The 15,082-nt window shown below is 41.3% G+C and overlaps 2 protein-coding genes across 7 annotated transcripts in view; both read right to left on the bottom strand.

The window, feature by feature from the left end:
- Positions 1-8,155, bottom strand: part of ptprub (protein tyrosine phosphatase receptor type Ub) — a 185,520-nt gene extending 177,365 nt beyond the window's left edge. Inside the window, exon 1 of one of the 4 annotated variants that reach the window (XM_019886396.1) lies at positions 7,740-8,155. In XM_019886396.1, the coding sequence (XP_019741955.1) occupies positions 7,740-7,809 (70 nt within the window). In that variant the 5' untranslated portion in view covers positions 7,810-8,155. The remainder of the gene's footprint in view (positions 1-7,739) is intronic. The other 3 variants (XM_019886398.1, XM_019886397.1, XM_019886399.1) reach the window with 3 other exon arrangements.
- A 5,946-nt stretch (positions 8,156-14,101) lies between these two features.
- The window catches only part of LOC109525594 (glucocorticoid modulatory element-binding protein 1-like), an 11,452-nt gene continuing 10,471 nt past the window's right edge, over positions 14,102-15,082 (bottom strand). For all 3 annotated transcript variants that reach the window (XM_019886190.1, XM_019886191.1, XM_019886192.1), the window contains exon 10: positions 14,102-14,903. In XM_019886190.1, the coding sequence (XP_019741749.1) occupies positions 14,422-14,903 (482 nt within the window). In that variant the 3' untranslated portion in view covers positions 14,102-14,421. The remainder of the gene's footprint in view (positions 14,904-15,082) is intronic.

The following is a 15,082-nucleotide window of genomic DNA, read 5'->3' as shown; positions in this document are numbered from 1 at the left end:
CCTTCAAACGCAGGCGCTGTTTGAAATCACCAAACTAGACATTAGCCATGCTCTGTTATACTTTAATGCCTTTCAATTTCCACTCTCGTAATAAAGTTTATGGGAAAGTGTCCGTCTAATGAGGCTGAGATACATCAGAGTGATAAGTGTTTGGGTTCATGGATGGGTCTCTCTGAGGAAATTTCTTTTCCCAAAGGGACTCGTCAAACCAGACATACCACTTCCCCTGGAGAGCTTTTTTGACACCAAAACAAAAAAAAAAGAGAAAAAAAAGCTCTATCCATCAAGCCACCATGGAAAAGCATGACCTGAAGAGAGTGTTTTGACTTTAGCGGGCGTGTCAGCAGTTCCGATTTCACTGAGGCTATCGCATGCAACAACTGCGACCGTGGTCGGAGAACACCGCGATCCGGCCCCTCGTCCTCACCTCTGACTCTTTTGACCTGGACACGCGTTACTCGTGTCACGACAGGCAGACGGCCTGAGGAATGTGGTTGTAAATGTGCCGACTCCAAGGAAAGGTAAAGAACAGCGCGGTGAACACGATGGCTATATCTAAACCGCCTTCTCTCCTTGGGGTTCGGATTAGGAATAGCGCTTGAAGCCTCGGTCTCACAAGAGCGACTTTTGGCGGTCTACAACTCGCCACCTGAGGGAAGTGGAAAAAGGAAACAGCCGGCTTTATTTCTTTGTTGGATAATTACACATCTGTGGGCAAGAGAGTGTGTCGTACACTCGCTCTTCTGTAAAAAGTGAGCCATCTGCGTGTACGGTGACAGATTTCCATGGCCGTCACTCAATTAAAGCATCGGCTTTTAAGTGATAATGAGTATAATAGTGCTGTCATTTTAAGCCGCACAGTTTGATGTTTTTGTTGTTGATGTACTGTAATGTAGACAGTCTCTTTAGGCGATGAGACACTCAAGAGCACATTACTACAAAAATTATTTTTTTTGTGTGGGGGGGCCTGGGAGGTTGTTTCATCATCGGTTAACTACAAATGACAATTGACAACAGTTTTAAAAACATGACCCAAGAGAGTGTGACCAAAAAAAGGGCTGGCGTTCATGATTTGCCCCTCGCCGTCAGTCGTAGTCTTGATCCCCCGCGAATATCAGGGGTCAACTGTATTTGTGTGCGCGCGACATATATACGATTAGAAAATCGCAAGCGCCGGATGAGGGCCTAAATCAGCCTCTGATGTCAAACTCAACCTCCAAAGACAGAAGGACACTTTGATGAAATAAAAGTAAAATGGATTTGCTGAAAGATCAATATCACATTTATAAGCTTGGCCAAGGAAGCTGAAGAGCCGTCGATTCTTCTTGCTGGAGAAGAGGAGCAGACTAGCCAAGCAAGCCCAACAACTCGTCAATCTGTCAGTGTTGGCATCTCTTCTAGGGCGCCCGTAAGGCGTCAGTCACCCTGCGAAGCGCATAGAAGCGGCCATGTCGGTGTTGGGGCTGAGTAACTCGAAGCCTTCGGACTTTATAGCTTGGATGTTTGGACTCACAGGCAAGGATTTTTCGTTTATGGGGGCATTGATCAACACACGAAAGCACCAGCGGCACATTTGAATGCGGCGCATGAATCGATATGTCGTTCCTTGCATATTGTTCCAAGAGCATGTTTCAAAATAAAAATAACTCAGTTAGTGGCATTGAGTGAAGAAGAAGAAGAGAAGAAGTTCAATCACCTCCTCAAAGAATTGTGATGCATCAAAGAACTAGAATGACAACTGTGTGATTTGCCCCGCCCGACAAAGCACATTATGTCTAACTGATGTTTATTTAATCTTTCAATTGATTCGTTTTGATTGGGATTCTTCTTAGTTGTTTTACTCTTATGTAATGTCAAATACTATATTTTAAAATGAATAAATTATAATTCACATATTTCTTCCAGGGTCCTTTTTTTGAAGAGAAAATTCAATCCATATCAATTGAGATGAAAAACTTATATCGTGAAGCATTTTTCAAACATATTGCCAAGTCCGATTTACAATAATATTTTCTATGTCCAATAGTCTAAGCATGGCATTCTGATCAATATTGTGGAATGTGAATTAAGCAGCAAAATTTACTTGTTTTTACCATTCGGCAGGCGGCCATTTTGCCACTTGCTAATGACCGAAAATGACATCACATTTGTTCACGTGACGAGCAATCACGGCGGACTTGTTTTTTTGAGTTTGTCCATGTGATGTTCGGCCAACCGAATCCGTGATTCAAAACGAAAAAGAAATATGGACAAAACTGTAGGGCAAGTACTCTGTGATTCCCATCCGCAAAGGAAACGGGCAAATGTGCGCAAATGTGAACAAAAAAGGTAGAAATACACTGGACACCTTTTTAGAAATGCACAGCGTACTCCAGGACGTCAGATTTGCCTCTGAGTCCCCAACATGCATAGAATTTGTCATCCAATCAAAGTCAAATCTTTTACTAATTTAATTCTAATTGCGAGCATTGTGAGAGGCAAACGATTGTTAAGGCAAACTCGAGATGTCAAGACGCCCGCAGTGATGAAGTGTGAATCTCATGGAATTTGGCATCCCGAATTTCTTCAAATCATAGGCAGGCTTTTGTCCACACACACGATAGATCCGGCATCGAAGCGAAAGAGACAGGCTGCCGAGACAATGGGATCTCTCATCAGTGCTCTGCTTAATCACACACATGAATGTTGAGGGCGCACGCGCCTCCACAAGTCTGTCAGTGGCCTCGCTTGAAAGCAAAACAATCTTTCCGTGTAAGCTCACCTCTCTCGCATCTCTCTCTCTCTCGCTCCATCCCCCCTTTAGCATCCCACCCTCCTTGTTGCAAAGTTTTCCATCTGCTCTTTGAATTACTGCCCACAAAGATGGAACCCAACCAACCTTTTTTTTTTTTTTAGGAGGATACGGTTTGACCGGTCCACTCCTCATCCTTCTATCCACAGATGGTGGCCTGTTTCCTGCAGGGGAAAACTTCCACATTGTGGATTCACGACAACTCTTGTGGATTCGCTAACATTTTTTCATTTTTACAAAATAGGGAGATTTCCCCCCGCCCCCACGCTCGAATGCTAATAAATCCACCCACTCTCTGTCAATTAGATGCCCATTATAGCGGACACATAATGGACTCTTGAGAACCTGAGTGTAACAGGTACAAATGGCTGCCGTGCTGTGATGAATAATGCAATTATCCCCGCAGCGATTAAAAAAAAAAAAAAAAAAAAGCCCATTTCCAATGAGTTTTCCTTTCAAGAGAAATTTGATTTTATGCTCACTGTAAATTGGTGCTCAAAAGTAGAGGCTGCACTATATCCTCATTAATCACTTTAAGTGTCTTGCGTCTGCCTGTTTGCAGCATGGATCACTTATTTAAGCCCATACACTAATGATCCCTTCATGCAGGGGGTCCAACATTGACCCCACCGCTGCTGCTTTTGCTATGTAAAGTTGAGTATCGTGCATCGTGATTTAATGAGGCAAACTAGGCAGCACACCCCCCCCCCCAATCTCTTTATTTTCTGAAATAAGCAAAAATAAATAAAACTATACAGCTGTACGTGCAAGTCCGACCGCAGATGAAACTGACTGGAAATGAATGCCGCAAAAGTAGAAAAACCTGAGAGGTCTAAGAGCGACGATCACCAGGGAACCAAAACAGAAAGGGTCTGGCGACTCAATACAAAATACAATCATAATACAATCATTTGCGTACACAAATTCATTTACTAAGCAGATGAATACTATTTGGGAGAAAGCATAAATGCTAATGACTCGCACGAAAATGACGAAGGAAGCTCACCAAAAAATATCGTTCCGTGTTACTTCATACCAGAAATAACTAAAAAATATCATAGTAGATAAGTGTTTTGACATAATGATATTTATGTTGAAGGAACACCCCCCCCCCCCCACACACACACACACACACACACACAAACACACACACACACTCGCATCTTCCCTGCTGTTAGGTTTCACTGTCTTGTACGTTACTTGGACGAGTTGAAATTGTGAAGTGAATTTTTGCTCCATATTTGTGACATGTGCAATGACATTCAAATTCTATTTCCATTTCCAAAAGATCAATCCACCACTTGTGTTGTTGTTGGTAAACTAAATTTTAGACACATTTAAACCATCTCTTCAAAGACCTTCAGGTTAGAAAAGTGCAATCCATGAATTGCAATCTTCCCTCCCGACTTTGCTGTATGCCGTGTCCGTCTGGCACCATCAACGGGTGATTTGTTTTACCTTATTTTAACAGGTTGCATTATGCACTGATTGACTATTTTATTTTCCATCCATCCATCCATTTTCTTACCCGCTTTATCCTCTCAAGGGTCGCAGGTGGTGCTGGAGCCTATTCCAGCCATCTTTGGGTAGTAAGCGGGGGACACCCTGAACCAGTTGCCAGCCAATCGCAGCGCACACCGAGACGAACAACCATCTGCGCTCACACTCAGACTGAGGGACAATTTTGAGTGTTCAATCAGCCTGCCACGCATGTTTTTGGAATGTTGGAGGAAATTGAAATACCCGGAGAAAACCCAAGCAGGCACAGGGAGAACATGCAAACTCTACACAGGAAGGCCGGAGCCGGGATTGAACCCACAACCGCTGCACTTGTGAGGTCGATGCCCTAACCACTGGAGCACCGGGCCACCCCTATTTTACACTTTAAATCACAGTTTTGAATGCTAAAATGTTACAGATTATTTCTATTTCCAAGACGAACATTTGATTTGAAATACGAAAAAATCAGTAGTCGATCAGCATCCAGGAACAGACTGGCGTCAACTTCAAGGGATTGGATTAAACTATGGCGTGAGACTTGGGATCACACACACACACACACACACACACACACACACACACACAGGACTTCCTTTGAACCTGAGATGTTTTTTTAAGAAGATATTTTTCCACTTATCAATGTGACTATAATCATTCAGGCATAGCAGAGGGGTGTAATCTTTCAAAAGCTGCTGATAATTCATCTTCCACCGCGCTGACAGGTGTGACCGAGTGCAGCAAGCAGGAGTTATGGAAAACATGGATTTGATCGAGTGGAAAAAAAGGCGAACAATCCCCAACGGAGTGCCGAGGCTCAAGGGTGAGTCAGCATCCAAGGTGTAGGTGTGGTCCTCATGCAACACCGTGTTAATCAAATGAGACGCCCACTGGAGTGTGGGAGTCAAGGTTGCACTCACACTCCTTGATTTCGCCCCATCTAGGATATGGAAGACAATCGGAGAAGGATTCGGGGAGCGGAAGTTAATAGGGCGGTTGGGAGAGGCCATGTAGGCTGCAGCTAATGGGGTGGTAAAAGTGCAGGCGGCAAGATTGCAACACACCAGTAAACAAACAAAAACAACAACAACGTCATGTACATTTTGGTAAAGCCCCTATCCCACAGAGGGGCGAACAACTGTGACTATTGGCGCGTTCACATCAGCGTTCGCAGGGATCGTTCAAGGTCGCAAATGTTCAGGGATTACGTACTTCCCCAGAGCTGCCGTTCTCCTTAAATCGAGCCTTGTCAAAATGGTGATTGTGCCATCATTCGACAATCTCACGTGTCGATTATTCAAGCGTTACTCTGCTTAATCTCTGCAAGGGTGTCTTTTTTTCAGTGTTATTTTCTTTAAAAGTTTTGGACCATTTTTGAAAAGGTAATGAAAAGTTCCATTGGCTCTTCCGCAATTTGAAATCATTGCAGACTTTTAAAAAGACACAAAGTGGTTCTTTTTAGACAAATTTAAAACTGTCCGAATAATAGGTATCTGGCTTCTGGCAATCAAAATATACAAAGGATAAAGAATTAGAGTGAATTCCTATTTATTTGCAGTTTGATAGATTTTTACTTGGAATCTGTCCTCAAATTATTCATTGCATGCTCACCTATTTGCTGTTTTGGGTTTAGAACAAAGCGACAATAGTGTTGCTTTGGTGCCGTCAAGTGGCATATTGGGAACAAAAAAAAAGTATAAAGAGGTGAGCGGAGGTGTTTTTAGTCACAGTAGTGCTTTGCCACCATTTTAACTACTCTTTAGCTTCTCACGATAACCCACGCTTCATATCAACTCTGGTTGAAATCCCTCCTTTTGGGGGGGTCGGTTCCGTCTCATGCAAAATCTGAGCACTGCTTATTTTGCAACAAAGTAAGCGAATATTCGGTGTTGCCAACTTGGCGACTTTTCCGACACATTGGGTAGCTTTTTGTGGTATTATCGGAGACTGAGATTTCCTACGGAGTATGCACAACGTGTCTAATTTGTAAATGAATGGTGCTTGCGCGCAGCCCCCACTGGATAATTAACCAAACCCAACCAAAAATATTTGTTTTGTTGTTGCATATCACACTTGATAGGCGGGCACACAGTCTCGAGACACAACTATTACAATCAAAATGTTTTTCCACATCTATTATCGAGGTAAGTGTCCAACAAAAACAAGAAATCGTGTCACACACACACACACACACACACACACACACACACACACACACACACACGTATATCAAAAAACAACAACATACACACGTATAGTGCCCCCCTCCCACGTCCCCTTTTTGAAAACCAACATATGGTGACCCAAGCTTACAGCATTTTCCTCAGACAATCTGCGACCCAATTTAAAAAAAAAAAAAAAAAAAAAAAAAAAAAAAAAAAAAAAAAGAAAAGAAAAAGACCCACGACCCAATTTGGGTCCTATCTTAAGTTTGAGAAACCCAAATTCAATAACTCTTGGACAACACCAACCATACCTGACCACCAGTGAAATATGTAAACACATTAAGTTGAAAAATATCTGTAACTTGAACAGAAATGTCCTAAAATAGCAAACAAGGTGCAGTAGTTTGCTGTTTCCAACAGCACGACTGAGTGCGGCAGAATGGTTATGTGTAATATACTCTAAAAATAGATACATATAAATATGAAATTATATGTTTAATTCAGTCATGCATGATTTGATAGAAAGAGTCTTGTAAAAATGGCACATGTATGATTCTTTACCCACAATCATCCAATAGGTGGTTTTCGTACGATGTTGATGCAAATGTTTTTTTTTTCCTCTCAGAGAAATATTACAAGTACAATAGCAAACAGTCAGGGCAATATTTCACAAATTGCCTGGCTTGGACACTGAGCTCTAAACAACGTATTATAAAACACAACACGAGACTTAACGGGGATAACACATTTCCATTGGTGATAAATAGGAGAAACAGCACCTAATAAAGCAACAAGAGCAAAAACTGCTGCTTTTAGTCTTTAAATGGCACTCCGGGGATAATAACTGTTTATCAGACCTTACAGACTACGGTGAAATTAAACTTTTAGATCTTTTCTTCCAGTGAATAAGAAACACCTTGCAAACCGAGCGGTGATACACAGCAAAAGATGATGCTTTGTTTAGGGAAATGGAAGCTTCGGCCAGACAGTCTTCACCATATAACCTTCAACGTCTTGACGAAAAGTTCTTTTGTCACTTTTAGAAAGTTGGTAGTGATTTTTTTTTTACCAGATGTCTATGTTTATACCTCGAACGGTTCAAACTGTACCAATAAGTCGTAGGCAGAAGCGACGACACACGAGCGCTGTGGAGCACTGGGGCACAAAGTTGGCGTTGGGTGGCATGCTGGCCGAATTCGCTTCTCTTTTGCCCTAAGTGGAGTTTTATCCCCACGCTCAAAGTTTACAACTACATCGAGCACACGCGGACAAACATCGGGTCTTACCTGTCGGCCCCTCGATGCCATCGGCGTAGATCTGCACGGTGAGAAGCAACAAAAAGGCGCAGGTGTTCATCGTCAAGCAATTTCTTTAGTCCACTTTCAAATGCGCGAAATAGGTCGTTTTCAATTCGTCCCGTGACATTCACCCGGGGAAGTTTCGGAGAGTTGGAGCTCATCTATTCCCCCACTGGTTGACAGTGACACAGACGCGCAGTTTCGGAGAACACGCCGCGAGACGGCCCACTGCTACTTGTGCAAACTGACGTCAGGGTAAATAGTTGAGGGGAGAGATTTTCCTTTTCAAAAGCCCAGTTTTCCCATTTCCCTCGCCCACAGAGGTGGGAGTCGGCCGCCACCAAGTGGCCAAGACTGTCGCAAATCACACCGTCAACCATGAAAGACAGTCTCACCCACTTCATACTTGATGTGTTCATATTTGAGTCACGGTGAAGTGTTGATGCAGTTAGCATACATGAAGTTATTGGGTTATTTAAAGTCGCTAAGGTTTAAGGTCTAAGTTTTACAGAGTCAGACAGCAAACAGTATGTAAAGAAAAAAAACAAACAAACAAAAACGACATGGTATCAGTGAAAACAAAGGAATGGGTCATTTTCATGATAATTCGATTAACAACGGCAAAGATGCTTGTCACAAAAAATAATCGAGCTATTTTTTTTTTTACGTCGCAGTGGTTTTATAATTGGAAATGTCATCCATGTCCCAAAAGCCATGCTTGAAGTCCTTTTTACAAAAAGTTCATGATGATTTACAATTTTAGGCCATAATAGTGGAGCCAAAAAAGACACAACTACACAATTTTCAGTCCAATCCAAATGTAATGTGAACAACAACATTTCTAAACTTGGGGGGATGATTAAGAATGGTAACGACTCAAGCTGCGGCACAGATAAAACGTGATAAAACCCACTGACAGAAGAAACGATAGCAGCCCACTGAAATACACTTCTTGCATAATGGTTAAGACAAAAACACATAATGGTAAAGGCATACATATAAACGCCTTTTAACAAACATATGAGTATAGAACAATTTACATGTGTTGCCCTCTGAGCTGTGCAGCTACTAGGGCATGAATCACTACACCAACACACTCGTCATACATACAGTAGCTCAGAAATAACACGAACCATTATGCCGTCTACTATTGTGTGAATGAATAGCGGATGCCGCATCCCAACACTTGAATTCACAGCTTCCTCTGGTGTATTGCAACAACATGACGCTCCCTCCAGTGGCAGGAACAGGAAATACAGCTTGAGTGACACGGAAGACCCATATTTAAACGAGCGACAAAAAGTGGGAAGAGTTAAAAGGCAAAGAGGCATTTGTATTTGTTTCTTTGGAAACGTCAGATGAAACAATAAGAAAAAAAATGTACCGTAATTGGCATCTTCAGTAGTCATGATATTTCATCTGGGACACATAACAGTAGACATTATGGCATTAAATGTGTGAAAAATACAACTTTAGATTTTTTTTCTCTTTAAACTATTGTTACCTTTTGAATGATAACCACTCCCAGTAATTCCAACACTTGTGTCAGTGAAATTCATTTTCAAAACTAAATTGTGATGTTACCATAATTGATCAAAGTAGATGAAAAGGAACTATGAATACAGTACTTGTAATCTCCATTACAGCAAGAAAAATCTTGAACACTAAATCATTTAGCTCTTCCTTTCTTTTCATTTCTTCCTTTTCTTTTTCCTTGTTGGCATGACTGTGAAAAGTAAATGATGACTTAATCTTGGTTCCCCAGCAACTGTTACCCTGCTGCCCGCAGCTCAGGTTCAGGATTCTCGATGACGACAATGGCCATGTGTTGTTCAAGCATTAATTAATCAAAGCAGTTATTTACACCCTGAATGCACATAGTTTAGTCCCTGGAATCTGGAACACCCACTTAAAATGTACGGTATTATTAGCTAATTAAACAGCTTACACTTGTCATGAACAGAATTTGTACATGGGAGCACGCTTGTCTAGTGTACCAGTCTCACACCCAAAGAAAGATAGGCTCTAACTCACTCGTGACCCGAGTGAGGACAAGCAGTATAGAAAATGGATGGATGGGTCACGGTGGATGAATTTGCACAAGAAGGACAGGTAAATATGCCTTCATACAGCCCGTAACCGGTGGCAAGCATAATTCTCCATAAATTACATCAAGTCTGTCATCAAGTGTGCGGCAAATTTGCATTTGAAGATGTTTCTTCTTTCCGCACCTGGTCATGTTTATTGGAGGATGTGTGACAGAAATGACATTTGTGCACTTCTGCTGAGCAAAATGTAAATAAACACGAGGGAAAGGATAAATGGTCTACATTTGCACGGCATCTTCCCTATTGCACAAAGACACCAAAATGCACTTTGACGGTGATAACGGAAACTGTGATGATTAATACATACACAAGGACGCTTGGGAGGCCCTTTCACGGGTCAGGGGTCAAAAATTCGACCTTCTCATCTCTCCAGCTTCAATAGAAGACATGCGGGGCTGTTTTGGCATAGACATGTCTGTATCAATATTTGACGGGTCTCAGATGTCACAGCTTTCATAATGTGCTGAAGGCCGTGCAAGCTTTCGCACTTATCTCATACAGACGTGCCTCTGCATTTGATTTGAGTTTTCCATGTCCGTGGAGATCCACCTTAGAAAATACAAATTCATGGTCTACTTTAGACAATCCCACCAGACGCTGTCGAGCAACTGATGTCAAAGTGAAGGCCTGTGGGCCCAATACGCCCCGTTATGTGGCTTCGGAAAGCATGTCAGAATTTTTTTTCTTGATTTGACTATTTTCAAAAATCCTGTAGCTATCAAGCATATAATAATCAGATGCAGCGGAAATTACGTAATTTGATGAGATTAGCGTCCCAACACAGTACATAAGTGTAACATTTCTATGATCATAAGGAAACTATTTAAAACATTGCCTGTACCGTTTAAAAAAATATATATAGTGGCAATGGTGTGACGCTGGAATCGATTATTTCTGTTGCCGTTATTTCCTATTGTAAATGAATATGTTCAAAGTGGAAGTCAACCAGTGTCCCATCAATGCTCCACTCTGTGACAATTAGTTTTCATCAGTGAGGTACAAATAAAACAAGCCTGATTTTAGACATCTAGCTTCTCACCGTTATCAGTGAGTATTACTGCGTTGAGCAGAGTTTTAGTGGATGCGAGTGAACAGAGGACTTTAATAAAAGAGCTTTTCAAAGAAGAGAGCACATTTTTCCATGGCTCTGCAGGGGTCCAGCTGGACACAAGCTCACGTCGTTGCGGCTCATCAACATGAGCTCCATGAATTCAATTAAAAGGCGCCAACAGACATGTTGAGGGCGTCCGACGCGAGTGCAATTCTACAATCTTGAATGTTATTAGCTCCAAATGATTGATGGATGATGGAGAGCGCTGCAAATTATTGAATTTCACCGAGTGGTTCAAGCGCGCATGTCAGGCTGACACCTGTACTTACACTTCACCCACAACGGTATTTAAACCAATCTATCCTCTACAGGCCCAGACCTATCATTGGATTATTTAGACCACTGGTTCAAATTTAATAAGAACCATTTAGATTAATAAGAACAATTTAAAGTGTCATTTCTGGTCACGACGGTAGGTATATAGTGTATATACACATTAGTATTACATACACAGTAATAGTGCCGAATGTATCGCGCATATTGACACAGTTTGGGAACAAAGTGAATGGTGATCGGACCCCACAAATGTAGACTCAAACAAAAGGCAGTACAAAAATATTTATTTAACACAACATACTGGCAAAAATAAAATAAAAAAATAAATAAATAAAAAAAACACTGTCAAAAGAACCAGGAAAATGAGAGATTAACAAAATCGCTTGCAAAGGAAAGGAAAAGCAAACGCCAAGATAAACAAAATGACAAAAGTCCAATTTCACAAAAACAAAAACAAGATCAAAGATGAAAAACAAATACAAAGCGCATACTTACAAAGCGTGGGGCTAGAGCACAAAAGCAACAATGATGAGATCGAGAGGGCTAGAAAACAACAGTTGAGCAAGAGCAGCAACAAAGTCAATTGTCCGACAAGAAACAATCGGAGCTCGGCAGTTCTTAAGTACTTGGCTTTACCTGATGATCAAATTGGCAGCAGGTGTGCATGCTGGAGGAAAAGCCCTCCACTGCCATCTGCTGGCGACACACAAAAACAGGATCATGACACGTACTACATCTGCCTCACAGTGACAGGTTGAGAGAAATTAAATTCTCAGCTCAGGCTAGAATTTGCAAGTGTTACGTGCTCTCCATAAAACATGCTTCTTAGATTAATTGAGGACTTCACCAGTCCAGCTCACGCATGACCCGACACATTTTCTGATATTCCCGATGGCCAGCAAGCCCCTGATAGGAATGATACCAGATACCTGTGTAATTTTATAACCGGTCCTTTCATGACATATTAAATATCAAGGTAAAAGTGATCAGCAGCCCCCAAAAAAAACTAACGACTTGAACTTATATTAACTATAATTTCGTTTTTCTTGCTATCAAATTATTGAATTGTGTGGGACTGAAAAAAACAAATGTTTCAATTAAGGTAAACATTGAAATACAGGCTCATCTTCTTGTTTGCATCACGTGTTGCCCCCAAAAAAAACTAACGACTTGAACTTATATTAAGTATCATTTTGTTTTTCTTGCTATCAAATTATTGAATTGTGTGGAACTGAAAAAACAAATGTTTCAATTAAGGTAATCATTGAAATACAGCCTCATCTTCTTGTTTGCGTCACGTGTCACTGCTTTAATGTTTACCGCATTTATTTTACATTTCAGTGCCTTGTTCAAAACCACTTTATTTTCTGTGTCAAATTTGATTGAACGTGAACGCTGATTCATTATTTATCCTTTAGTTTTAATTTGCAGTACACTTCATAGGTCAGTAAAATATTGATTTAAGTCGAGATGTGTTTAAAAGCTGTAATATCCTGACACAGTGCAGGTACAAGCTTTTTTTTCATTTGCACCCACTTAATACTTTCCTTGCGATTACGTGTGTTTCTGCAAGAGATGATGTGCACTGATGAATAACCACAAAATAAGTTAATTCCAGGCTACCATAGTCCATCAAGCAGCTCTGGCATTTCTGAACAAAACATAACCATAGACTTCAGATGTAGAGAAAAAGGCTATTTGGAAACAATGATTTGTGCGTGTGACCTCAAGCAAAACATGCTCAAAGGTCAATAAAAGGGCGGCTTTGTAGATGTGATATAGTATTGATTTACCCTGCAGTAACAGCATAAAACAACGGCTGTGGAAAGAAAAAGAAACAACAATATGAATCGCTGTGAATATTAGCACTTAAAGGGATGGAAAATTGACTTGCTATTGTTCGAAAGAGTTGAGTGTTCATTACGCACATTCACCCCACCGTTAATGATCTCCCCCACATCGACTTGGCAGCTGGGCTGGTTGAAGATCCTTTTCAAGCCAGAGTCTCTAACCGCTGGATGACAGTAGCAAACCAAATGAGTTTCCTGAACTGCACTGAGTTTTGTTGGATAAAGTAATGAGTACGTGCTTAGCAACATAAACTCACCTGCACGCTAGCTAACAAAATTTAGCAGGGCCTGATTCCCACCCAATAGTGGTGGGTTACTATATGCCACTTTTGTTAATTCATCATAGTACATAAACCATTAATGCAATGGTAACAATATCACACACTTATTTATACTTTTTTTTTTTTTTTAAGATTCAGGCTCAAGTGCAGCATAGTTGTCATGGTAACAGAATCCATACTTGCCAATGGCCTAGCAATATGCGGGGCATGATAAGGGCAAACTCACTTCAATGAGATCTGGCGACCCTCTCCAACAAGCTAATTTACGCAAGACTTGAAATAGGATATGTAATGTGGGCTATAATTCTTGATCCTTGGGCTATTTTGAGGAAAACAAATGACAGACACATTCTTATAACAACTAAGAACTGTTATAAATTGTGGGGGAAAAAATGCACAATAGCTCCTTTAAATTTAGATTGCATCTTGAAACAGAGATGTATTAAATGTCTCATTGATCAGACAGGGTCATTTGTGGGGATTGAACGACTTCCTTTATACTTTTTTCTCTTGTAAATTAGCATGAAAGTACTGTAACATTCATAAAACGTAGCCTTTGACGGAACCGTAGTTCCGACTATCACGTAATATATACTGAAAATTTCAGGAGGTCACACTTCTTGATTTCAGTCTAAAATCAAGAAGTGTGTCCTCCTCTGCATGGATAGCTAGCTATCCAGCTAGCTAGAGTCTCTGAAATGTGGATCAAAAATAAATACAAACCTTGGAGATACATGCGTTCTTTTTATTGGGCAGCAACATTATGCCTTAATATAAGCCTGAGTGAGCTGTTCAGTCAGTGTTGAAAAATTGGGATGATACAAACCCCAACACTTAATTATACAACGAATCACAAAAAGTATTTTCAATTACAAATGTCATAAGAAATGTTTCCTTTTGCTACCTATCCCGAACTACTTTTTACCACGAGGGAAAACAGTCACCAAAGACTAACTCTGAAAGTAGTCGCAAAGACAGGTTTACAAAGTACTCTTTTACTGTTTGATGTCGGGGTTGTGTCCCTCTTAATTCTGCAGCATTCTCTCATTTAGTTTTAAGATTTTTTAACCCCTTTCTCCCCAGAGCCACCTTTGCAAAGCCATGTAAGCGCTCTCCCTGATCTAGCTCCTCACTTCCGAAATGAGTCTGAAGCTTGCACGCCCTTTGTCCAAGACCTTGCTGCATCTCCACCTTTAGTTCTTGTCCCGCTCTGTGTGCCCTCGCCTGTTTGCCCGACTCGCAGGGCGCCCGCGTCCTCTCCTCTCTCTTCACGCCGCCACCCCGTGACCCGCTCGGGGTGGGGAAGTGGCTGACGTGCTGAGGGTTGATGTTGGGATGAGCGTACGGCGGCTCCGGTAAGCACGTGAGTGAGAGAGGCTGGATCACAGTGTTGCTGAGGGTGGGCGACAGCTGGCTGTTGGAGAGCTGGTGACGTTGGGGTCGGAGGTGCTTGGGGGATGCGTGTTTGTAGGATGTGTTTTTAACACACACTTGCTTCCTTCGTTCCTTTGACAGCTCCTCCAGCTCTATATTAAAGGGAGAGAGATTCGAAAGTCATACACTGGAACATTTGAAGCTAATTTGACTTCAGTGGGGGGCCCTGAAGATAGAGTAAGGGTGTTTCTGGATTGCATTACGTCTTCCGCCAAAAAAAAAAAAAAAAAAAGGGTTTAAAGATTTAAAAAAATTAATAAAAATCCAAACT

Source organism: Hippocampus comes, unplaced genomic scaffold (assembly GCF_001891065.2).
Source record: "Hippocampus comes isolate QL1 unplaced genomic scaffold, H_comes_QL1_v1.1 scaffold335, whole genome shotgun sequence".
NCBI lineage: Eukaryota > Metazoa > Chordata > Actinopteri > Syngnathiformes > Syngnathidae > Hippocampus > Hippocampus comes.
Note: the sequence above shows the minus strand (reverse complement) of the source record. Positions and strands in the feature narration are given on the sequence as shown.